Here is a 24587-nt window from a genome sequence, read left to right on the forward strand (position 1 = left end):
TCCTAAGATATTGGCTGTCTCCGAAACCGCCTGCTACATACTACCTATGCATGTAGCATGCTGTACATACTGCATACTGCTTTTGAAGGTAGTATATAGTATGACTGTTCTGTTGGATCTGTTTTGCATTATTACAACAACCAACCTGATAGCAAAACTGCAGCTGTTTTCGAAACCGCCTACTATACTAGCAGTACGTACTGATTTGGGCAAAATTCAGCATGTAGTATGCAGTATATGAACAAGAGCAACATCTGCAGTATGCCAAAACTACCCGGATGTCGTACTGATTCGGGAAAATTTCTCAGTATGCATCGGACCAGTCTCCCTCGTGAACTGTTTCCCACAATGCGCAGCGCTAACGTTCTACTTTTTCTTCTTTGTTCTTTTTTTGACAGTGGGCACTCAGTTTTTAGGTGCTGTGAAAATGATTAAGTTCCATATAAACCACTTAACCTTTTACATTTTAAGTGAGTACTAAATAAGCAGTTTCACTATCAGCTTGGCTGTTGTTTACTTCCACTTTCCGAAACCAGAAATCCAGCGACGCTTGACCCAGCATACTGCAAAACATTTCCAACAGAACAGTCAGACTACATACTACCTTCAGACGCAGAATGCAGAATGCAGTATGCAGTATGCAGTATGCAGTATGCAGTACATACAGTATAAAACATTCGTAGGTAGCATGTAACAGCCTACTTCTTTGGTATCATGTATTATTAAATAGTCAAGAAATGGTTTGTATGGAATTTTATAATTTTCGCAGCACCTAAAAACTGAGTGCCCCCTGTCATATATGGAAAAAATAAGAAGCTGAACGTTAGTGCTGTGCATTGTGGGAAACAGTATGCGAGGGAGACTGGTCCGATGCATACTGAGAAATTTTCCCAAATCAGCACGACATCCGGGTAGTTTTGGCATACTGCAGATTTTGCTTTTGTTCACATACTACATACTACCATAGACTGTAAATAAAAAGCATACTACATACTGAATTTTGCCCAAATCAGTATGTACTGCTAGTGTATTAGGCGGATTTGAAAACTGCAAGACTTTTATGTGTGGTTTGGTATCTGACCAAATATGTGAAACAATAGAGACTCCTATCAGCCCCAGCTTCACATATATGTTTATGTTTATTTGAAAATGTAAGCATGCTGATTTAAAACATTCCAACGTTTTCATTGTAAGCGTCCTTGTCTTCAAATTTAAAAGTACAGCCATGCTGAGCTGCTAATGTAGCTGTAGACTAGACCACACAACTGCTCCAATGGAAACACTGTTCTAGTTATTTTTAAACATCCGGACTGAATATTTAACAGCGAAGTAATTGATTTACCAAAATGTGACACATCACAAATAAAAGATTGAGTTACTCCTTTTGAAAATAGCCACAATGTCTGTAATGTTGAATATATTGTTAAGTCCTTAATATGTTTGTTAATGCAATTATTATAGAGTCTAAAGATGTATGTGTTAATTCAAGATTTAACTTAATGGATAGTGGTCTGTATGTCCTTCAGTCCTCTCTCACGTGTTGAAACTTTCTGGATGGGTGACATCTTAATAATACTTCTGTAGCCTAAAAAGACAAACAGCAGTATGCTAACTACCAGCAACCAAATCTAGCCAGCAAAATGTTTTTCTTTTGGCTGTATATAAGCTCACTATCTTCTACATGCTTGTATGAAATCAAAAAAAGCTACTCTGTGTGAACAGCTGTCATTGTCTCTGTTATTTCAATATTACAGGGTGTGCTCTCAGTATTTATCTTGTAATAGCCAGTCTGCTTTGAGAGCTGTGAAGTGAAACTGAGTATGAAGTTCTTTCAAAACACACCCAGGCTAAAGTCAGTCAGAAGTGTCCCTGCTCACAGATGAAAACTGGGTGTGTGGCTTCTAAAATGCCCCCAGAGCCCGACACTTCATGCGTCAAACACCTGTAGTAAAACAGTCTTCAAGACTTCCTGACAGTTGTCTTACTTCCTCATTGATAATCACAACTGCAGAAGTGTATCTCTCCGCTGGCAGACTGAAGTTGCAAGACATCTCATGGAGAATGAATGTCTTAAAACATATATGTTTTTGTGAAACACATAAATGATTGAATACATCTTGGGCCTGAACATTTAAAGCTGAAATGTGGCGCAGCTGTAGGGGGAAGTCCCTCACAGCAGCACATGGGGTTATGAATGTGGGAGTGAGAGACTTTTTGCCGTGCCAAAAAAAAAAAAAGAAAAAAGAAAATTATGAATATTTAGCTGATGTTTGTTGTGCTGTTACGCCTCTAACTTTCAACAGTGTCACATATTCTAAGATTTTATTTAAAAATCTGTCTGCAGACTTTCTTTGTGATATTAAATCAGTCCTGAAATCATCTTTATTGATCACATCAAACCTTCTTCTGCATTTTCTATCATTGTAGCAGCGAACATTAGGAGCAACTCTGAAGAAATATATCTCAGGATATGATGATGATATGATTAAAAGAACAAAAAAACAAAAAGAGTATCATACCTTTTACCAAACTCTATATAAAGTAGAAAACGAAATTGAAAGATTGGTATTAGTCCCAATTTTCATTCAAATTACCTTAAGAATTTTAATTTTACAGGGAATAATGCGGTGTAATTGTGCACACTGTGTTAGCTGTAAAGGTTCATTCCTATACCACAGCTTCAAAGATATACACAGACAGTGTGTGTGTGTGTGTGTGTGTGTGTGTGTGTGTGTGTGTGTGTGTGTGTGTGTGTGTGTGTGTGTGTGTGTGTGTGTGTGTGTGTGTGTGTGTGTGTGTGTGTGTGTGTGTCTGGCTTCACTGATGATGCGTGTTAGTGGCTCCGGTTTTTCGCATCACACCAGAGGCGGCAGTCAGCCAGCAGATAGTCAACAGACGCTCTCTACCGACTTCAGGCTGGACACACTGCTCCTATCTGAGATGTTAAGTGGGAATTATAATGACGGATAGTGAGCTCCAAACAGGTTCAAGAGTATATAGAGATTTATTCTTTGCTGGGATGTGATGCCTTGGTGAGTAGGTTTGTTTTTTCCTGCTTTTATTACTCGTATTATTAATCTTAAGCGACCGCAGTTCGGCCACAAACGGCACTTTCACTCATCATGAATCTACTTCAAATCCGGATATGTTTTAAAAGTCATTTATAATATAAAATTAATGATAAAAGTTCCAGTAAGAAGACGGAAAGTACCGTGTAGTTTCCCAGACATGGATTCTCATTCAGTGAGATAATGGTTGAACCAATTTATATCGCTGGATCCATAAATTAACATCTGCATTTGTGATCTCTTCCTTGTTTTAGGATTTTTAAAAAGCAGATCTTATAGTAGAGACATTTACGAAGGAAGTTACAGATGACTCGTGGCGAAAATGTCCCGAATATGGTCCATCTTTACTGCTGTGACCGTCCTGGCCGTTCAGCTCTGCGCAGGTAAGCTCAGAAACTATAACTAACTTTTGAACTCAATTTCAGATGGCTCTAGGACATATTATTTTAGTAACATGGAAGTGATTAAGATTAAAATGTGAATGTTAAAAGCCATTTCTGAAAAACTTTAAAGCTGTTCTAAGAGTGGTTGGTTCTGTGGTATTTATTTTGTGTTGTATCATGAAGATGAATTGTACATTTACATGGTGATATTGCGTTTTGAATAAATCAATTGTGCATAACATCATTATATTTCATTTTGTGCTCCAAATTAATTTCTACACTGAAAAAAATGTCGTGTTGAATCTACTAAATTTTATCATGTCAAGTTGTGTGAAATACATTTCTTTAAATCCAGATATATTCATTAATTTAATTGTACTTAACTTTATAAATATATATCTGGATTTAGAGAAATGTATTTCATGCAACAACTTGACATAACAACATTTATTAGATTCAACACGACACTTCTTTCAGTGTAAAGAGTCCCCAGCTAGCAGGGAATGTTCTCACCACATTGGCTAATATTCCCTATAAGTTCTGATTATGTTTCAAGACAAGGGTTTGAGTGTAATATTTAAAGAACATCTTAAGGATGTTTATGGATTTAAATAATGTTCTTTATTTGTTAACTATTAATGGAAGAAGAACATTTTGTCTTTAACATTCAGAGGATGTTTTGATATTATTCTTTAGGTAACAGATTATTGAATGTTTTCTATAAAATGTTCTATATAATGTTACTTAATAAAAAAGAAGCAACATTCTGAAAGCAACATGTAAAAAATGTTTTCAGGATGTTTCTGACGCCTCAAATCCCAAAATGTTTTATTTAAGAATATTCTGGTGATTAAAACAAAGATAGAATGTTTTATCTTTATCATTCAAAGGATTTTAGATAACATTCTTTGGATAATTGACTATTGAATGTTTCAATAACATAACAGTAACATCCTCTGTAAAATTAAAAGGACGTTTTTAGAACATAAAAATGCTAGCTGGGTCGTTCTTTTGTGTTAGAGTAATGTAAATAAGGTAATACACAAGTCATCATTTTAACTTTCAGGTCAGAGTTCCTGCACCATCTGGTCTACTACCGGGTCTGTAGCGCAGCGAGGCTCCAGCTTCAAGGTCTATTGCACCTTTAGTTGCAAAAGTTTGGGGAAAATACGGAGCAACAACCCGCCCACACCACAGAAACACGAAAAATTGAATTCTACAACTATATTTCACAATGTAGTGAATATTACCAGGAGCATCAGAACGTTCAGCTGTATGAGCTCATGTCCTCATGATGGAGAACCCTGTGGAATGGACATCAGATCTGGATGTGAGTATGAGGCCAAAGTGCAGGGAAGTAACTCTTTCCATCAATCAATCAATGAATGAATCAATCAATCTTTATTTTTAGGTTATTGCGCCAAATCATAACAAACGTTATCTCAAGACGCTTTTACAAACATAGCAGATCTAGACCGTACTCTATGTTAAATTATTAACAAAGACCCAACATCAAGACATGATAAGATCCAGTCCCCTTGGTCTTATCTCATTTTAATCCACCATGAGAATTGCACCTCGCAGTATTTCGCTTAGATCCAGCAGCAAGGAAAAACTTCCTTTTAACAGGCAGAAGCCTCGAGCAGAACCAGACTTATGGGAGACAGTCATCTGCCTCGACTGAGTTGGGGTTGGAAAGAGGGATAGAGGAGAGTAAGAGAGAGAAAGAGAGAGAGAGAGAGAGAGAGAGAGAGAGAGAGAGAGTAGTAGTAGTAATACTGGTAGTCTTTCTGGAATGTTCTCTCTCCTCTAAGATTCTTAATGCACAGTGGATTTCAGACTACTTTCCCTCAAATGAAATTACTGTCCCACCTATTGATGCAGGAGTAAATGGCACCAGAGTGTGCTTGAATAATATTTCACCAAATTGACCTTTAGCTTAAATATTATTCTCATTAAAGGATTCATAAATGTACACAGTCTACAACGCCCTGCAGGACTCATGTTGTGCATAAGCGTATGCTGTTTCAACACGAGTCTTTTGGACGTGGCTATATCTGTTCATGCTAAAAGAACTGTAAAAATAGCCACAGCTTGTTCTGCTTTCTCTTCTTCTGTGCAAATATAGTCAGCTGAATGTGTTAAGAACAACAGCTATAGTTAAGTTACTTTTTCTGAACACAGAGCTTTGGGTGCTTGACAAGTAAAAACAAGGCTGTTGTACCAGTTCCCTTACACAGAACAAACTGTATTTGCACAAAATATATATCTATACATGCTTGAATACTAAGGGACTATTGTGTGCATGCCTCTACTTGTAGAATGTTTTTAAAATAATATTCAACTATCTTTACTTTTCAGTGGTGACAGATAATATAACAAGTTCCTTCTAGTTGGATATGTCTGTGTTGGAAGTAAAATATTACAACAGTTTCTTCTTTTTTTAAGGCTTTGTTTAGGTTTGAATTCTTCCTGTCTTCTGTCCTTCAGATCTACCGGTGCAGCCCAAAATCATGAATTGCACTTATAATGTCAGAAATGATGAAAGTGGAGTGGTGTTCTGCACCTGGAACACACAAGACACTTATCTCAGTAATACCTCAGTTCTGTGGTGAGTTGAAAAATGACCAAATTCAGACTAAGCACTTAACAAACATCCCAATTACTGAATGTTCTACTTGTCAATGAAATCATACTGCTTACATCAGCTGTGAAATGAAAGAGGACTTTGTGTGTTTCAGGGTGAAAACTGTATCTGGAAACCACACAGCTGGACCGATGCAGTATAAGGTCTCCAAAAAAAGAACTGATACGCCATCAACTGATTTCACAGTGTCCAAATCTGTCCAGATGATCTCTGTGTGGGTCCAAGTCAGAAATGATCTGGGCAATGCGACGTCCGCCCCTGTCAGCTACACACTCAGAGACATTGGTAATACAGAAGCTCATCATCAGTCAGCTGTAATGATGGATTAATTCATGGAGTGCTTGCTGTTAGCCTTTAAAAAGATAAAGTGTTATTTTCATTAGTAGTGAGATGATTTTAGTGCATGATATCAACCTTCTTTAGAGTTCAAAACTTTAATTTTATAACGGTTTACCAGTAATCTTCTTGCTCTTTTGCATCAAGTAACGACTAACTATGTTGGTTTGCAATGATATGTTGGAATCCATCCTTCCAGAAAATCATCCTCCACATCTTTTTCTTGTCTTGTATGTGTTTTTGTGATTGCTCTGAGCAGCAATGCCATCCGCTCCAGTTCTTGGCCAGCCTGAGTGTTCTTCTCGAAGTTGCGACATCAAGGTGGAACATCTTGTGAAGACAGAACACTTAGAGATCCAATACAAAACAGAGGCACAGAGGTGGATGTCGTCTCCAGACTCGGTAAGAAGTCTTAATGGTTCACATTGGTCCAGACTTTGTACAGTCCAGGGTATTTTATTGACTTGTTGCAAGAGATTTTGCAGAAGGTAGTACTTCACTGCATGACTTGCTGATTCAGTCTGCAAATTCTGAAAACAAGCCAGGATCAAATCTTTTGAAACCATATGTTGGAAACATACATTATCAAAGTCAAATGATTTAAAATAGGAATAAAGATTGGAAATGTTTTACCTTTCAGGTTGTGCAGATGAGTCAGGATCAAGCTCTGTCCATGTCCTCTCTGGAGCCCTGTAGATTGTACCATTTCAGAGCCAGGTCCAAATTCAGCAGCGGACATTGGAGTGAGTGGAGCGCAACTGTCTCTGCCTGGAGTCAGGAGGAGGGTACGTTCACACATGTTCTGTTCAGTGTCCAATATCAATTCATTTGTAAAGTTGTGCACACTGAAAATAACAGCAACATTTCTCCACCTATAGCTCCAAAATGTCATAAAAATGTAGTCTGAATTTTTCAGTCACTTTTTTAAATCACATGTAGAGCAATGTTTGTGATCTTCTTCACATTTATTTTTGTTGTGACAAATATATTTATGCAAGAATCAGTTAAATCTAAATGCTAAATGCAAATTTAAATCTAAATGTTAAAACTAAATGTGAAAACTGAAATATGAATCTAAATGTTAAGTGTTGCTCAGCGAACCTAAATATTTAGCTAATACGCAAATGCATACTGCTGCCTAGTGGGAGTACATAATCAAGTGTTTTTTTAAACCTCCAAAATAAAAAAATATTTGTATTTTACTTTATTGGAATATACTATTATATATTCAGAGAAATCCAACTCAGCCACTACAAAAACTCAGATGCTCCTCCCCCCAACCACTTCATATTTTTTGCCTGTTAGTGATTTATTTTACTTGTCCGATAGATTTCACGTTTTCTTGTATAACATTTTTTTGAAATCTTAAACAGATTTTAATTTTGAAACATCATTTTTGAAATATCATGCACCGCAAGAAACAGAAAACAGGAATGGAAACAAACCAGCTGCAGCTCTTGAGAGCTTTTTTTTCTACCTCTGTGAATACTTCCTGAATGAAAGCTTTCTGTGAACAAAACATATGTCTTTGAAAGTATCATAGTCTCTCTGTGGCAGTTTATCTACACCGATATCAGTTAATGTCTCTCATTTGGGGTTTTTATGCAGTTATCAGCTCACCACTGACCACCTGCTGGTTGAGATGTGTATTCTAGCAAAACCATTCATCAGTGAACAAACACAGGAAACACATTGAGAGATTAGACGGTTACAACAGTTACTGGAGTACTTATGGGGCGCTGCCTCATAAAGGCGCCCCATAAGTACTGTCATAAAGACATTCTGAATATTAGTTTGACGTTGACCTTGATTCAAGTAATTTAAAGTGGTAAAAACAGACGTGATGCCTCATGGGAAGTCTCACTGCATAACTGTAAAGCTGATGGTGTGAAGATATCTTGGCTGTCTATAGATATGTTAGCTTTGACTTGTTTTTAAACAGCAGTATCAGCAGAGGTCAGAGCAGAACTATATGAAGAGACATTTCTAGTAAAAGGGTTTCTTAACCTTCACACTTTTTTAGTTTAAGCATGTAATTGACACATTTATTAAAACTGTGTATTAGTTCTCCTTTTGCTATTGGATACACACAAAGTTTCTACACTCCCAGAAAGTCTAAACATGTGACTTGACGGGACGAAACCTTATTGTTCAATGGACCCCAGACAGATTGACATCTGAACAACCAGTAAGCCACTGGTTTCACCCAAGGCAGTACAAACCAACATGGAGAGATTTGAAACCTGCTTGGGGAAGCTAATCTACCAAACTCAACTGTTAACTTTAAACAATTAGTTTTGTATTACCTTTGTACGAAACAACATGCATTCAACTTGGCTTGGAGAGTTGATTAAAGTATTGTTTATAGTGTATGGTCACTCAGTCTAAAGGAACTTAAAAGAACATTGAAGAAAATCTTCCATATCCAGTATTTTAAGAACCCATTAAAGACTAATATCATTCACTTTGTGAAATTAAATATGTAATATATTGCAGATGGGTAGTTAACAAAGAAGTCTCAGTTTCCAAACGGCACTTGAACACACCAAATGGAAAGGGTTTTCTTTCTATTTGATTTACATTTACATTTTCTATGTTTGATATCAGATGTGTTTTTGCAAGCAGACTACAACTTAGCCAGACTTTAACATAGGAAAACTGAAACAGAGCTGCAGATTGGTCACTTATAAGCATGACATCGCAAACTAAAGCTCTCACTTACAGACACAATTATAAGGCAATAATTCCAAAAGCCAGTCTTTCACTTGTTCATTGAAAAAACACCCAATTATTTTCTTAAAAATCACATGCAGTGACACAAATAAACATATCTATTCTCTCATTAACAGATTTCCTTTATTTACTGTTTCAGCTCCTGCCAAAGAGTTAGATGTATGGTACGCTGAAGCTTCCTCTGATGCCACATCCCTTCAGGTGTATTGGAAGGTGAGTTTTAAATCTTATATTTAGAAATCTCTCTGTTTTATTTTGGCTTAGAGATTTAAAATTGTTGAAGTAGTGACGGATAACACACATAACACAGGTGCACAGTTGCGTGACTTACGGTTTGTAGTCTCCATGTTTTTTCTCTCTCACTCTGAGGGTGTGTGGGCGTGCAGTATTGTAACCATAGTAACACTTTTTGATCTTCCTGCTTCACCGCCATGTTCCTCGCAAATTAAAGGTCAACGCTTGACCACTTTTGAGGTGTGACACCCTCACACACTCACCTCCGTCACATATCCCTTACCTCCACCACACACACACACACACACACACACACACACACACACACACACACACACACACACACACACACACACACAAATACACTCATTTGATGTCGCACAAAGGGAGATAGTGAGAAATAAGTGAAACCTGACAGCAGACACTGTCAGTTTCAATTTACAAGAAAAAAAGGAGCTGAACAGAAATGAGGTGTCTTAAAAACTGCTTGCAGTGTGTTGGTTTTCAGCATCCTATAAAAAAAAAAGATAAATCTGAAGCTTTGTCGAAGATTTTCTGCTGTTTTTTTTTTACTCAACAAAGTACATACGTGGTTCCAAACTCAATGACAAAAAGATTTCTAATTGCAGGAGCCAAACATCTCCATTGCAAGAGGGAAAATCATACAGTACAAAGTCAGTGTTTACAACCAAAGATCCAAAACTCTGGTCTTCAACACCAGTGTTGGTGCAGATGCCAGGAATTATACAGTTCCATTTTGTGCCAACTGTGAAGTGAAAGTGTGGGCTTACAACTCCATAGGACCCTCCCCACCTGCCAACATCACCACAAAGCACACCAAAGGTAACAAAAAAAGTGTATGAGTGGATGTTTGTTCAATTAAACCTGAAGTTTATTAAGGAAGCAAAGTAGTCAAGCAGTCTTTCTACTGAATACCAGTGAATGATGGTTTGTATGTGTTACCTTCTGAAAGTGAAGTTGAAGTTCAAGAGGATGTACTGTTCTTGCTCCTGCTTTCACAGCCAAGCCCCCTCAGGATGTACACGTCACTGCAGACAACCACAGTGTCGCCATCTCCTGGAGAAAGCCTGTAACTGCACCTGAACAAGCAGAGTATATTGTGGAATGGTACAGAGAGGGCTACAAACTGGAGGAGCTCAGATGGGTCCGACTGGGAAAGAAGAACAACCAGTTTGTTATTACCGGTGAGACATCCAATCCAATCCAATCCACTTTATTTATACAGCACATTTAAAAAAAACAATCAATTTTCAGCAAAGTGCTGCATAGTGAGGTTAAATAAGTTCAAACACACAGAACATAAAACAATGTCAGAGAATAAAATAGAATAAAGTAAAAGAATCATGATAAAACAAATAAAACACTTAAAAAGAATAAAAACACTGTAAGAGCAAATACAAATACAATAAAAGAACAGACAGAGACAGAGACCACACAACTGTCATGCTGGGTTAAAAGCCAAGGAGGAAAAATATGTTTTAAGACGGGTTTTAAAAGTCAGTGATGTTGGGGACAAACTAACATGGGGGGGGGGGGGGGGGGGGGGCAGCTCGTTCCACAGTTTGGGGGCCACTGCTGAGAAGGAATGGCCACCCCTTGTTTTCAGCCTGGTCTTAGGGACCACAAGAAGCTGCTGTCCTGTAGACCTCAAAGGCCTTGTGGGAGTGTAGCTTTGCAGGAGGTCGGTGATGTACTGTGGGGCGATTCCATGTAAAGATTTAAAAACAAACAATAAAAAAAGACATCTGTAGTTACAGTAAATACAGGCTGAATAACATGAGGAAGCAAAGATAGTGGTGTGCAGTGGTGTTCATTTTGAATTTCTCAGTGAACTGTTGTTGCATGTAATCATCCTTCTTCACCACAATGTGTTTATACTGTTCAATTTTGTATAATTTCTTTCTTTCTTTCTTTCTCAGGTCTGAAGCCAGCTGAGTGCTATGAGGGAGCAGTGTATGTTTCCTATAAGGACGGCTCAGCGGCTGAAACCAGCTTTACAGGTGTTTTCTTGGAATTAGGTGAGATCTAAGAAGAAATAAAAATGGAAATTCAATATTATGACTTCTTTTAATCCCTCACTAAACAGTAGAAAAAAGTAACTTATTTAGTAATAGTGGTTTATCCATCCTGTCTCTTTGGGTTCTTCTTGTTTGTAGTCCCAGCAGCTGGACCATCAGTCCAAGAGAACGTTGATGGGGACAAAGTGAAAGTAACTTGGACAGAAATCCCCAGGGGTCAGCGTGGAGGTTGTATCACTGAGTATACCATCTGTTTAGAGAACAGCAGCAGACACCAGCGAAACTGTAAGAACCATAACCACAGATCTGTTCTTGTGATCATGCAGTCACATAGTTAACTGGACTTGAAATGACTGTGCTCTGTGCACTTGTATCTATATTTCAGATTCTGTACAAGCATCACAGAGGACACACACTATCCCAGGATTGTCTCCAGGTGTCTACAGCATATGGATGACTGCTTCCACTGCTAAAGGAGAAGGCCCTGCAGGTCAAACTATCAAATTCTACATCCAGGGTAAGTAGCTTTGTGAGTTTCTTTGAAGGGATATTTTAACCTTTCATGTTTTTCATGCCAAAGATTTGATAAATAGACTGATATCAACCTTGTGCTGTAAATCTGATACTCCAGGACTACATACTCAACATGTTGATATTATGTAGTACTAAGGGAGCTTTGGAGGTAGTAGGCGGAGCAAACAGAAGTCCCCTTTTCACAGTATTTATGCTAGCTAATCATCATGATCCTCGACATTTTAATTTACCATTTGATGAAAAAGGGTCTGCTGATCAGATTTGTTTCACTTTCACTAGCCGTAATGGATCACAGTTTTGCCTTTCTTGCCTAAAACTTCTTTCAATAAAGTTTATACTTGGTTAAAGCTGCTGTTGGTAGGAATGGTGTAAAAAAACATTACTTTTTTCTCTGCTGGGTTTGGAGAAAAGGTCATAATACCCATCGGTGCTCTGTACCGGTAATTTGAGACTATTGCGATCTCTCTGCGTTTTCCAATGCCTTTGTATCAAGCAATGTTATTATTTCCCCGTTCCCGTTATGACGGACCAATCATAGCTAATCTCCAATCCTCTGTCCTGATTGGTTAAGGGGCAGCCCCTACTTGGTCCTCCGATTGGTTATGGGTCCGGCACTATCATGACTGCACACGCCGATCTGTGTTGGGGGGCTAAGAGGAAATCTGGTTGGGAGGGATAGTGTTGACATTCAAAGTCCCTCTCTCTGAACAGATATTTACTCTGTGACTACCAACAGCAGCTTTAATATGAGGCTCCACAAGTCTGATAGCCACAATGTGCTTATCGTTGCAGTCAGGGTGAAACCTTGTATCTCCATATTTCATCATTCATTTAACTTTTCAAAAATGTAATGCCTCTGGTCAGCCTTGGTTGACTATCAGTGGGCTGTATGAAATTTCAGCCAGTGAAAAGTATATATTTTTTTCATTTCTTTATTTCGACAGGCACAGTTTACAGCCTTTTAGCTGTACCAGAGTTAGCTATGAGCTTATTTACATCTGTAGTCCCTGGGCAGGAGACAGAGGCAATGCCTCTGTTAAAAACAAACAGTACATCATACGAACAGCTACACAACAATACATAACCACTATACAACAACAGGGGTACCTTCACAGTGAAATTAAAAGGACAATATTACAATTTTAAAAGCTAACGATACACGATAGTGTATAATCACTAAGAAGCACACATCTTTAATAATGATGTTTCGATGTAAAAAGCTGAATGCACTCCGCTATAGCAGCGATTTTTGGTAGCAACACACCATCTAAACCTTAATAAAACATTAAATCATGACCAATAAATCAATCATTGTATTTTAGTGCAATGAGTACATGATTTTAGCCATAATTACATCCTAGACTTAAATTCAGCAAAGCTGCAGCTCTCTCGGATTTTACTCAGTAATGAGTTCCAAGAAGTTGTTGCTCTAATAGAGAGGGCTGATTTGCTGAATTCAGAAGATCTGTGTTGTTGAAAAGAGCTTGTGACTGAATAGAGTTCTTAAGCTATAACTTACACAGCAACAATATATTTTCCAAAGTTAGCCTCTATAGTAAATCCCCCCCATGTTTTCACAGAGGGGACTTTTGAGCATTGTTTGTGGAGCTGCAGAAGACGTAGGGCTGTAACACATTGAGGAAAATGTGTGGTAAAAAGACAAGAATGAGTGGAGATATCACCTTAACTAATATCGATGAAGCATCTCTATTATTTTAGATGAACTTTTCAATAGATTTTTTTCTCAAAAAAAGGACTGGATGACTCACATTTTCCCCTCTAACTTCAGAGGGAAAGTTCATTTTGATGAGGAATATGGTTTTAGTGTTACTGTTGGCACCTGGCTATTGTTTATAAGTGTAAATTCATTAAGTATGCTTTGGAAATGTAAATGGACTTCCTTTGACTCATTAAAGGTCTTTCCTCTTGATCTCACTTATTTTTCCACCATGTAAAATAATGTAGAAGAACTGATTGTTCATGCTGCAATCTTACATCAAACTGTTTCACTGTTGCAGAGGATGCACACCTATTCTTCGTGTTAGTGTGTGTAGCCGTGGCTGTGATCATACTGTTATTGCTGTGTCTGTGGCAGAGTTCAGCAGTAAAGAAGAGGTAAGACTGCAACGTCAAAACCAAAATACATCTATTAGTCAAAGTGACTCAGAAGCACACTCATGTCAGTTTTTGTTCAACTACCATACTGCAGAAAACACATAGCAGCTGTTGACAAAGAAATCAAGCCACAATAGAAACCTATTTTTATATTTTTCATGAAAGTTCCCATATTCTCTCCTAGGTTCAAGGGGCTTTTCCAGTGTCTAATGCTGGATGCAGTTCTGGATCCTGCAAACAGCAAATGGGCAAAAGAGTGCACCCAAGAAAAGGTAAGAATGTCAAAATGTGTACACACTTCAGTAAACTCAAATCCCTGTTTATAGTTTAAGACTATCTTTCTTGAAATCAGAACAAAATGAAGCTCCAGCTGCCAGAGAATGCTTACAGCGTAACTGCAGAGGAAGAAGAGCCCATCCTAGTGGATGTTGAGGAGCTGCCCAAGAAAAGCAGCGATATCTGCTCACCTTCTGATGACTCCTCCCATCTCTCTTCTGAAACCAGCCTGAGCCCCCTGACAGAGCAAACCACACTGCCCTACCCCCTGACCACCTACATCAAGAGCCTCTCTCACGACTCAGACAGCTCAGAACACACAAACACTTCTATGGACACAAACTCAACCGTGGACTACATCTCGTCGCACGGGCCGGGAGATATGGACGAGGAGTTTCCAGAAATGGTTGGTTTCTTTCCGAGTCATAACATTTTCATAGAGCCAATGGAGTGTGGAGGGAAGCTGACGCTGGATGCGGTTAAATTCAACTGCACAGACTTATTTTGAAACAGTATTCGCTTGAAACCGCAACTTTTTGGCTAAATGAGACTGCTAAACTGTAGAGAATGGACACGATGACTGGAGTTAGTGACTGAACTTTTCTTTTTCTTCATTTTCTTTTTATGTCTCATCTCTCTGAGGTGTCCTTGAACTACCTCCTTGCACAGTGAAGTCATAACTGTAAGAAAAACGTGTCTCTCGCCTAAGTCTTATGGAGGTGATACATGGTAATAATACGTGACTGAGATAGTACTTTTGTGTTCATTTTATGCATTACCATTGTTTCTGTTCAGCAGAATTGGGCACACTTATACCAAGAACAATGATCTGCTTAGGTGTTAAGACAGCTTGTCTGCTCTGAACTGAAACATTTGAAGCACTGAAGGGTGGACTATCAGCAAATGTTTCAACTTCTCAAGCACAGGCATGTCTCACAATACTGCTAGTCTGTTCTATCAAAGATGCACATTATCGGGAAGTGACAGCTAAACAAAGCCATGATTTATTTTTTCTTCACACCTGCTGTCCCTTGTTCCTAAATTTGTAAATGTATTCTGTCTTATGTAGGAGGATAATTAGTGTTGTTTCTTAGCTCTGATAATAATCCTGTATTGGCTGTGTTTTAATGAACATCTTCCCTACCTCAGCTCTCCTATAACTGGATTGGAGTCGATTTTATCTTTGATATATGTTGTTCTGATGCATAATGTTACAACATGAAAAGATTTATTAGTCCTTTATTTTCCTGAGGATCACAATCACAATAAATCAATTGCAACATTTTTTTTAGATGTTCACACCAAGGCTTACTTAGTGACTATTTTGACAGTCTATTTCAACCAGGAGAGCTTTCACTATGAGTGAATGATTATTTATTTTACACGTTTTATAAACTATGAGTGAATGATGGTTTTACAATTTCAGAAAATATATTTAATGTTCAATGTCTTCGGCAATTGGTCTCCACTGTGTTGTCTTCATGTACTCAAAGGGGTTGTGAGGCCGAAAGCATGATATGATACCCCAGTATTGAGTCTAGACATTGGTGGTGGTGGCGGCAAAGGAAGGATGCAGGATGAGCTGAGGAGCTAGAGTTGGACACTGATGAGTTAGAGTTGAGGCGACTGCGGTGGAGGATGGTTGCAATGAACTGAAGTGCCAACTGAAAGCAGAGCAGTGGAGAACAGATTTAAAGTTTTGGCAGCAGCAGGATGACTGGTCAATAGGATTTCTTGAAAAAGTTAACGCCCATAATCACCAGAGGGATAGAAACAGGGAGAGGGAATGAGGCCTACCAGTCCTCCTGCTTTACTTCATTAGAACTCTGTCTGTGGGTGATCATGATGTACTGTATATACAACATTTTATGGCAGTGCATCCACACGTGATCAAATCCTTTTAATTTTCAAAGTTCGGCATTCTGGGGTGATCAGAGTGCATCCTCTGGTGACCATGAATATCTGTACCAGATGTGATCATAATCAGATTAAAGGCTGAGATTTATCTAATTGCATTTAATTTCTTAAGTGATGCCACTTAAATGGGAAAGTTTCAGTTTAATTTCAACATAATAAAATAAGACATAACGTGCTCCACATTAGGAACCTGAGGCATTAACATTTTTTCAATTATTGATGCCTTGTTCTAGACCAGTATGGTTCACAAGTCTTTTCTGATCCATGTGAGGGGCGAATTGTTTTGCAGTCTTACATTGAATAGACCGACAGGTTGGTGTATTATTAGTATTTTGAGATTTTATTTCCTGTTTCACTAATAGCTAGACAAACTGAAGGGACCAACCAACAAAACGTGCTTGTCCTTTCAGACAGATCACCTGAGTGGACACTCTTACACAGAACATGAGCACCTTCTGCCAGAGGGGATTTTATGAATGAGTGGTTGTAGGCAGAAGACCAAGACAAAACATGTAATTCTGCCTGTGTGTACTATAATAAAGAAACAATGCAAAAAATTCTTCGACCACCTTTATTTACCGACAGAGGTCTCCAATAGCAGGGCTGGAATTCACACATTTGTAGAGCACTTCAGTTGTTCCACACAATGAACAGCTGTATTTCTTTCAGAGCAATTATGCAGTGGTGCCACTGTAGAAGCTACATGGCAAGTCAACAGTGGAGGAAAATATGAGCACAGAACAGACTGCAGAAACAAACCGAAGCTGGGCTGAGTTTACATCTGTGATGGAGGCTCAACTGGAGTGTAAGCAGCCAGAGAAGGTCTGAGAGCGTCCAGAGGATTGCAGTCACATCTCTGCTGTGAAGACACCTCCTCTCTGCATCACTCCTCAAAGTACAAAACAAAGGTATTCATTGGCTTTCCCAAAGCTAGTGATTCCAGATGAAATGGGCAGGGAGGAAGAGACATTAGATGTATTATAGCACCCCAAATACAGGTAAATCAGAACAAATGAATTAACTGCCAGCTTCAAATTAATCCACTTCATAATTGTCTCCAGAACAATGCAAATTTAAGAGTAATAACCACTGTGTTCCTCCAAAGTGACCTAATGTTCTTCCTTTAGAACACTTCAGTACAAAAGAACCTTAACACGGATTTAGGTTCCATTCCATCGATGCATTTAAATGTAGGCTGCATCACTTGATCAAAGATCCAAGTGTCCCGTTTGCACCATGTGAAATACAGTCTCTGAAAGAATTTATGAAAATAGTTAAGATTTACAGGCTGAAGATCATAGAAGAATAGACCTCCTGTATAAAATATAAAACAATACCCCAGTGCTTAACAAAAAAAAAAAGAAAAAAAAAAAGCTGTAAATCTCAATGAGTGAAGCTGTAACATCTTCAGAAACACCTGGTGCAGCAGAGCTTATGAGCTTGGGTAGGAGCTCCACCGTGCCTATTTCAAAGCAAGAAAGCAACAGCTAACACCGGCTAAAGACACCCTTCTTTTGCTTACATTTTCAAATGCATTTAAAGCAGCAATTACAAAAATTTATCAATGGACAATGCATAAACTCTGAAAAAATACTGTATGAAAACATCCCTGCTACTTTGTTTCCGAGTACAAAACCTCTACCAATAAGTTGCTCCGGAGTAGCAAGAAGTCCTTTTCTTTTCATTTTTTTGTTTTTTGTTAATTTGTTTTTTTTTTTTTCCATCTTTGTTTTGTTTTTATTGGGTAAAACTCAGTCCTCACGTTGAGTGCCATTGTTAATGACAGTCTTCTCCATCATTTCACTTTGCTGAAGGATCCAGGAACATGCAAGCCTCGTAGTGGAGGTGCTTAGAGGCTCCTGTAGGCCTGAGGGACCTCTGCCGGGCTTAAGCCAGGGCTGGGAAGGCCTCTGGGTCGTCCACGTTGGGCACCGACGCAGATGACTGCAAAGGAAGACAAACAGAGCAGAAGTTAGAAAAGTCAACAATAGGAGATATTCCAAAGAAAATAAGGCTTTGAGAAATTGACTCAAGTTTCACTGGTAACCTCCGTTCATACAAATAACCAGAAGCTTGTTCAATGCAGCATGGTATGGAATATCAGAAGCAGTTACATGAATGCAGATGAGAGGACACAAAAGCTAAGCTCTAGGTAAGATATCTACCTTTTCAGGCCTTGGTGCACGGACCGGTCTGGCAGTTTCACCGCCTGGGGGAGCCCCGCGGCCACGACCGCCACGACCACCACGTGGTCCACCGCGCCCACGGCCTGGACGGCCCAGGTCTCCAAAGTTGATCTCCAGCTGAGACGTGATGTCATTGGCTGGCTTTCGGAAGTGGGGCTCCTCCTCCACCTTTAATTCCAGAAACAGGGATTTGAGTCAGTAAGGACTTAACATGGACGTTTACATGTTGTATTTTTAGATAGGGTCTCAGTGCAGATGTGATGCAACAACTGAAGGGCTTTTTTTTTTTTTTTTTTACCTTTGGTTCTTCAACCTCAGGTTCAATCACTTCGCCTTTCTTCTCTGGCTATAGGATGATAATAAAAAACAGTTATTAACACAACATTCAGAGATATATCATGTTTTTGAACAACAAAACACTGATGTTTAAATTATAGCTTAACATGCTATCAAGCTCGACATTTCCTGTCAGCAAAGTCTATATCTTCTTCTGTTTATCACAGAGGAAAGAGCACAACCTTGTGAGACAGTGCAACTTCTGGTTAAAACATTTTGATGCATTTCTTAATGACTTCTCTGAAAAACAACTCTACATAAATCCAGTCAGATCATTTTTTTCTCATGTCCAGCAACTGTTACTCTCCCGTAGTTCTTCTGTTGGACAGGAGAAGGGGTGGCAGGATAACTCACCATAACATACCCGATATAAGTCTATTAAAACTATAAAATAAAAATACCCTGATTCTGTGGTACTCACTGCTAAATTACAAGACAATCAGACCACCATACAGCACAATATTTGATCAACTGAAGAAGAAGAGGAAGAAATGACATCAGTGTAGGATTGATGTCATTAGCGCCACTACATGGACTCATGAAGTAGTGACACAGCAGGTCAAAGTTCACACTTGTGTTAATTTGCATGAACAGTGGTGTCAACCCTAAGGAACTGATGACATTCGTGACCATACGCTTTTAAGTGAGCTTGCAATTTACTCATTAAAAACTCAAAGATGAAAGAGTCTCCCTTGATTAGAAGAAAGAGTTTACGGGTTGTGGTTGGTGCCAAATAATGTAAAATGTATTTAATAAAAATACAAAATCAGTCTTACTTAAACGGACTCGAAAAAATGCTTGGTATCAGAAAGGTCAAGTCTACCATGCCAGTCACCAAACCAAAAGAGAAGCATGAATGTATTCTGTACAACACATGCAGGTTTTGACTCACCTCTGCCTTGGATTTGTGCAGCACAAATCCACTGCCCCAGTCTTTTCCATCATTGGGCTTACGGATGTTGAACTCCGCCTTGGCCCGCTCCTTGTCCTGCACAGCCTTCCACTCATCCAGAGTCATCTCTTTGGCGCTTTCGTCCTTAACTTCCTCGGCCTCATTCTCCCTTCAACACAAGCAAATACATACAGTTTCACATCATTTACTTTAACATTAATCTGGGTGGATTTGGACTTTAGCGGTTCTCGTTTACCAAAGCAGCTCAAAGGTGTTCAGAGTTAAAGATAGCTCCAAGTCTGTGTGAGATTTCTCTGTAATAGTCGGGAGAAAGGACAATACAAGAAGAACTTACTTGTTCTCAGAGTCAGCAGGTGGGTGCTCCTCTCCTTCAGGGTTCTCTTCAGTGACATTAGATTGGTCAAGCTCACTACAAAGAAACAGACAAAGTCAGACGGTTACATTTATATAGCAACCATTACACAAGATTCAAAAACAAGAACCTTAAAGCTTGTGTGAGGAGTTTTTAGCTGGTTATGAAGACTGAAAATTATATCAACCCTGGTTATAAAGTACCAAAGATTGATTACTTCTATATAGTAATTATTAATGTCTGAAAGGTGTTATCACAATTTGAAACGTTACTCTGTTAAATTCACAGTATTCAGTGGTTGAACAATTCATATATAATATATATATTTATTTAAATGTATACTATGTTTGTACCTGATCTTATATGAAGGATGCTTCTTGTGCTGTTAAATAATTTCTTTGGTGTTTCTAATATTTACTATAATTCTTTATTTTAACTATCAAATATCAGTAATACAATAAAAAGTCAATTCCACAGCAAAAAAGGAAGATTGATTCATACTTTGATGTTTTCATCTGCAGTCATTTTGGTTAAGGGTACTTTATGAAGTGATAGCTGAGGATGTTTAAGCCTTTGTTTTGTTTTTTATTATTCCAATATTTGACATAATTCGGGACCAGGATGTTATTTGAAATCAATGAAGAAAATTTTGAATACATGAGTCTATCCAGATAACTCAAGCCCGATTGAGTTTTCTCAATATGGGAAGGTACAGAGTACTAAAGTGTAGAATATCTCCACAGCCTGTAACCATGAAAAGCTTCTGTTGTGCTGTATATAATTAACTTACTTGAGTTCATCCTTGACGGTGCCCCAGTTGTGAGATCCGCTTCCACCGCGCTTCTCCTCACCTTTCAGACTACTGAAACAACATTTGCTTTAGCCAGGATCACAACACAAACACGGCATACCATGCACAATCCGATTTCACACGCCGATATAAATTAAAGGCATTCTGTTAGAAGGATATGTAAAAGCGGAAAAAGCACTTACCTTTTGTCGCTGCCGCTGTGTCTATCAAATTCGCGCTTTCCTCGGGCATCAAAGCCGTCACTGCGACCCATGCCGCGCCCTCTGCCTCCGCGGGCTCCTCTTCCACCGCCGCCGCCACGTCCTCTGTACCCCCTGTCACCGATGGGTCTTGACATAAAACAGAGAATATGGTCAAACTTGCATCAAAGCACGGTTATGTAACCAACCAGGAGCTGTCCTGTAGGGTAAATTTGTCTACAGGCTTTTTTCCCGGGCTTTTATGAAGGCGACAACAAGACTGACAAAAGTTAGATTACAGAAAAATAATGTGAATGTTTTTTAGTGTAGCCTGAGCCAACTGCTGTTTCCTTCTGGTCTACAATTATTTCTTGAAGTTGCATTTGTAGGCGCATCAATTTCTGTAAGTGGATGAGATAAAGAGCTGCACACGACTAGAGTACTTTAGGCAAACTCTTATCATTCAGAACACCACCACTAACAGTTGCAACCATACCCCACCCCTGATTGAGAACTGCTTACACTCTACAAGTGAGCCAGAGGAAACCCTCTGAAGCAGTATTTACCTCGTGGATTCATTCTGACCATCCTGTCATGCAGGGGTGCTGTTTGAGTAAACTTCTGCTTTTTGTAAACTAAACTCACTTCTCCACTGAGAATTCGCCACCCTCGGGCTTCTCTCCACCTTCACCAGCAGGCCGCTCGAAGCGACGTGGGGGCCGCCTGTCCACTGGCCGCCTGTCTGTGGGGGGGCGCCCCTCACCCTGGCCGCCCTGGGGTCTGGAGCCCTCGCCGTCTGGCTTGCGGCCCACTCTCCTCATGCCGGCACCTATGGTAAACCACAACAGGAGGATTAGAGGACCAATAGAACAAATGAATCAGGACCCACTGCTGAGCCTTGGAGAAGAGAAGAAAAGGAGGTGATTGTTCTGTTTCAATTGAGCACATAATTATGTAGTTAATATGCTGAATTGAAGAACTCAGAACACCGGTACAGAACTTGTATTATATAATGTACAACCTTCCTTCATCTGCACAATTCGGATTAAACATGTTAGGAAAAATAAAATATTAATAAAAAGGTCACAAAAATGTGTGAAGAAGACATCATCCAGAAGCGGGTGATGTCACATTTGAAAGGGGATCAAGAAGTTGCAGCTCCTTATTTCTTACTCTGATTGTTGGTGTACATATTAAACTGCTCAGTCCCTGTGTTTGGAAATAAAGTCTACATCGTGTATAACTGGGAACACATGGTTAACTGTCACTGCCTCAGTGTGACACAACAAGTCCCACCCATGACCCAAATCACCAGCTACCAAAATAGACACCCTCTACTACACAGCAGCAGCTGGGTGCGCAATAGTCAGCGCACCTGTCTCATCTTCTCTCCAGCAAACAGATCTCAGCACACTTGGCATATAATGGCTAACTGCCTTCACGCATGCATTCATCTCATGGTCTTTTTATGACTCATGACCTTAAATCCTGCAAGGAAGGAAATCCACAAACAGAAATCACAGTACCAAAAAAAAAATCTTATTTACAAACTACATTTTAAAGTGTTACATAATGCCGGTCCATCGTTAATGACATCCAGCGTGGTGGAAATGTGAAAGTAAATGCTGTGAGGCTGGTGATCACATGGACTGTGCGCCAATGGGAAATGGCAGTTTGGAGGCTGTGCTTAAGCACGCCCCGCACTGCAACCACGAGGTTCATCACCACGATCATGCTGCTCCTTTACTGAAACAAATCCACCAACATTATGTTTACATCTCATTTATAATACATGGACAAGCTGCATTAGCAAGTTGGAGGTTTTATCCTACATGTAAGACTATATTTGCCTCAATTTTAAATAATCATATAAAGCTAGAAGTTGGACATTTCTAACCTTTGACTAGCTTAACTAAGGCAGAGCAACAAGTGATCTTACTGAAAGTCACAATTAGGCATCGAAACTTGTGAACGTCTCAAGGCCACTCTCTCTCCAGACAGCCAGGCTTTCGAGTTGTCCCTGCTCAACAAGGCCTAAAGCTGGGGGGGGGGATATGCCAAAACAAGTTGGCCTGCAAACAGTGCATCAGTAACTCCCTACAGCCCCAAACATTTCATTGAAAAGCATGCGTGTTTAATTGTCACGCTTCCAGCTGCTGACAGTAAACAGGGGCACAAAAGCAGCCATGCGGACCTCATGTCATCGAGGCTTATTAAGCAATGCTAGCTAGTCAGCGAGCAACTTAGCCTATTAGCCCCAAATCCTTACTTTCAGCTGGACTATGTGCTGAAGCATTAAAACAAATCTTACCATCTTTCTTAAGTGGGACGGGTGCCTGGGTTTCCTCCTTCTTATCTGAGAGCGGAGTCTTTCTGTCTTTTTGAGACTCTTTTTTCGGCTGCTTGGCAGCCTGGGCTGCAGTCTTGGCGGCACCAGGAACAGGAGCCTCCTTCTTCTTCACTTCTGCTTGCTTCAGCAGCTCAAAGGGATCCGACTCGTCGTCAAATAACTGGTCGAACCGATTGGCAACGGCACAGCCAAAATTGCTTTGCATATGTCCGGGCATGATGGCGCCCCTTCAGCAGGATTTTCCTCCGATTCTACGAGGCTTGGTGCGAACACTTCGCTAGATGAAGCCACAAGATGGCTGGGAAAAGGACCTTCTTCTCTTCCGGCGCGATACACATCCGGGACCTCGGGGTTTGCGCGGGTGGGGCTTGTAGTTTTTTTTGGCAGCGAGTTGCAGTTAACTCTGTTGCGCAATAGACCAATAAAAAACTACACTTCCCAGATTGATAGTTTCACTGGTGTAGCTAGGTTCTTCACAGCCGAGCATGGGTGCCCTTAAGCACACCCTGATCTCTTGTTATGAAGTGACAATCCTCCTCGAAACACTCACTATGGCCGAAAACACTGAGTCGGTTTATACATTTCCAGGACGTGAAATAAATCACATGTACCCCTTTACAGAACCCCCCAAGACCTCAGTGTGTAGAGAAGCAGGTGCATCTGTTTGAAGCTAACATGTCAGCTCAGTTGTGCAAAGTTAAATAAACAGTTCACTGACAGTAATCTTAAGGTAAGTTCATCATAGTATAACAAACACTAAAGATGGCTCTGAGAAAGTTTTCAGCCCTCTTTTAAGCAAGCAGGCAGACAATATTTAACTTTTAATTAGATACAAGGTTAGCATCACCACCTGCGGTTAGAAAACCTGCTCTGCTAGGTATGTGGTGTTGAATACAACAAGAAATCATGTGGTTTTAAAAGGTCCAGTTGTGTAAACAGACATCTGCCAGTTTTCAACTCATCCTAACAGGTGCTACTTGAGAAAAGCAAACATTAAAATATCATTGTGGAGAGACACATTCTTTCATGCATGTTTTTGTTTTTGCATTGAAGACAGATCATGCTAGATCCTCATGAGTCAAACTGGCAGGGCCAATATCCCCAGCTTCATTGATATGGGTGCCTTTGTTCCGTGTTACACTTATCCCTCCACACAATCCTTTGTGTCATCATTCTGT

General features: G+C 39.5%; 2 protein-coding genes and 1 long non-coding RNA gene across 7 annotated transcripts; 1 reads left to right on the forward strand and 2 right to left on the reverse strand.

Annotated features, from left to right (window-relative positions):
* Positions 1-2763: 2763 nt before the first annotated feature.
* Positions 2764-15676, forward strand: il12rb2 (interleukin 12 receptor, beta 2a). The gene is made up of 16 exons (XM_034676696.1): positions 2764-3032; positions 3323-3451; positions 4518-4781; positions 5942-6062; positions 6193-6383; positions 6694-6836; positions 7075-7219; positions 9307-9380; positions 10031-10244; positions 10424-10606; positions 11342-11440; positions 11579-11725; positions 11826-11957; positions 13993-14089; positions 14274-14361; positions 14442-15676. Exons 2-16 carry the CDS (start codon positions 3391-3393, stop codon positions 14871-14873), a joined length of 2391 nt encoding a protein of 796 aa, XP_034532587.1. The 5' UTR covers positions 2764-3032; positions 3323-3390; the 3' UTR covers positions 14874-15676.
* On the reverse strand, positions 6494-10578 carry LOC117807434. Of its 2 annotated transcripts, none has more exons than XR_004629968.1 (3): positions 10365-10578; positions 7068-7202; positions 6494-6964 (listed from the first exon to the last, which is right to left on the reverse strand). It is a non-coding gene; the product is annotated as an uncharacterized LOC117807434 (long non-coding RNA). The 2 variants fall into 2 exon arrangements; XR_004629967.1 differs by lacking the exon at positions 10365-10578 and adding an exon at positions 9499-9676.
* Positions 15677-16838: 1162 nt separating the features above from the next.
* Positions 16839-23752, reverse strand: serbp1a (SERPINE1 mRNA binding protein 1a). 4 transcript variants are annotated; one of them, XM_034676709.1, is made up of 9 exons: positions 23371-23752; positions 21705-21888; positions 21063-21209; positions 20860-20931; positions 20052-20126; positions 19697-19868; positions 18767-18814; positions 18448-18636; positions 16839-18226 (listed from the first exon to the last, which is right to left on the reverse strand). In XM_034676709.1, exons 1-9 carry the CDS (start codon positions 23624-23626, stop codon positions 18170-18172), a joined length of 1200 nt encoding a protein of 399 aa, XP_034532600.1. In that variant the 5' UTR covers positions 23627-23752; the 3' UTR covers positions 16839-18169. The 4 variants fall into 4 exon arrangements, with proteins under 4 accessions (XP_034532600.1, XP_034532616.1, XP_034532608.1 ...); XM_034676725.1 differs by having other exon boundaries at positions 20860-20928; positions 23371-23751; XM_034676717.1 differs by having other exon boundaries at positions 19697-19865; positions 23371-23749.
* Positions 23753-24587: the final 835 nt, after the last annotated feature.

Source organism: Notolabrus celidotus, chromosome 2 (assembly GCF_009762535.1).
Source record: "Notolabrus celidotus isolate fNotCel1 chromosome 2, fNotCel1.pri, whole genome shotgun sequence".
NCBI classification, from domain to species: Eukaryota; Metazoa; Chordata; class Actinopteri; order Labriformes; family Labridae; genus Notolabrus; species Notolabrus celidotus.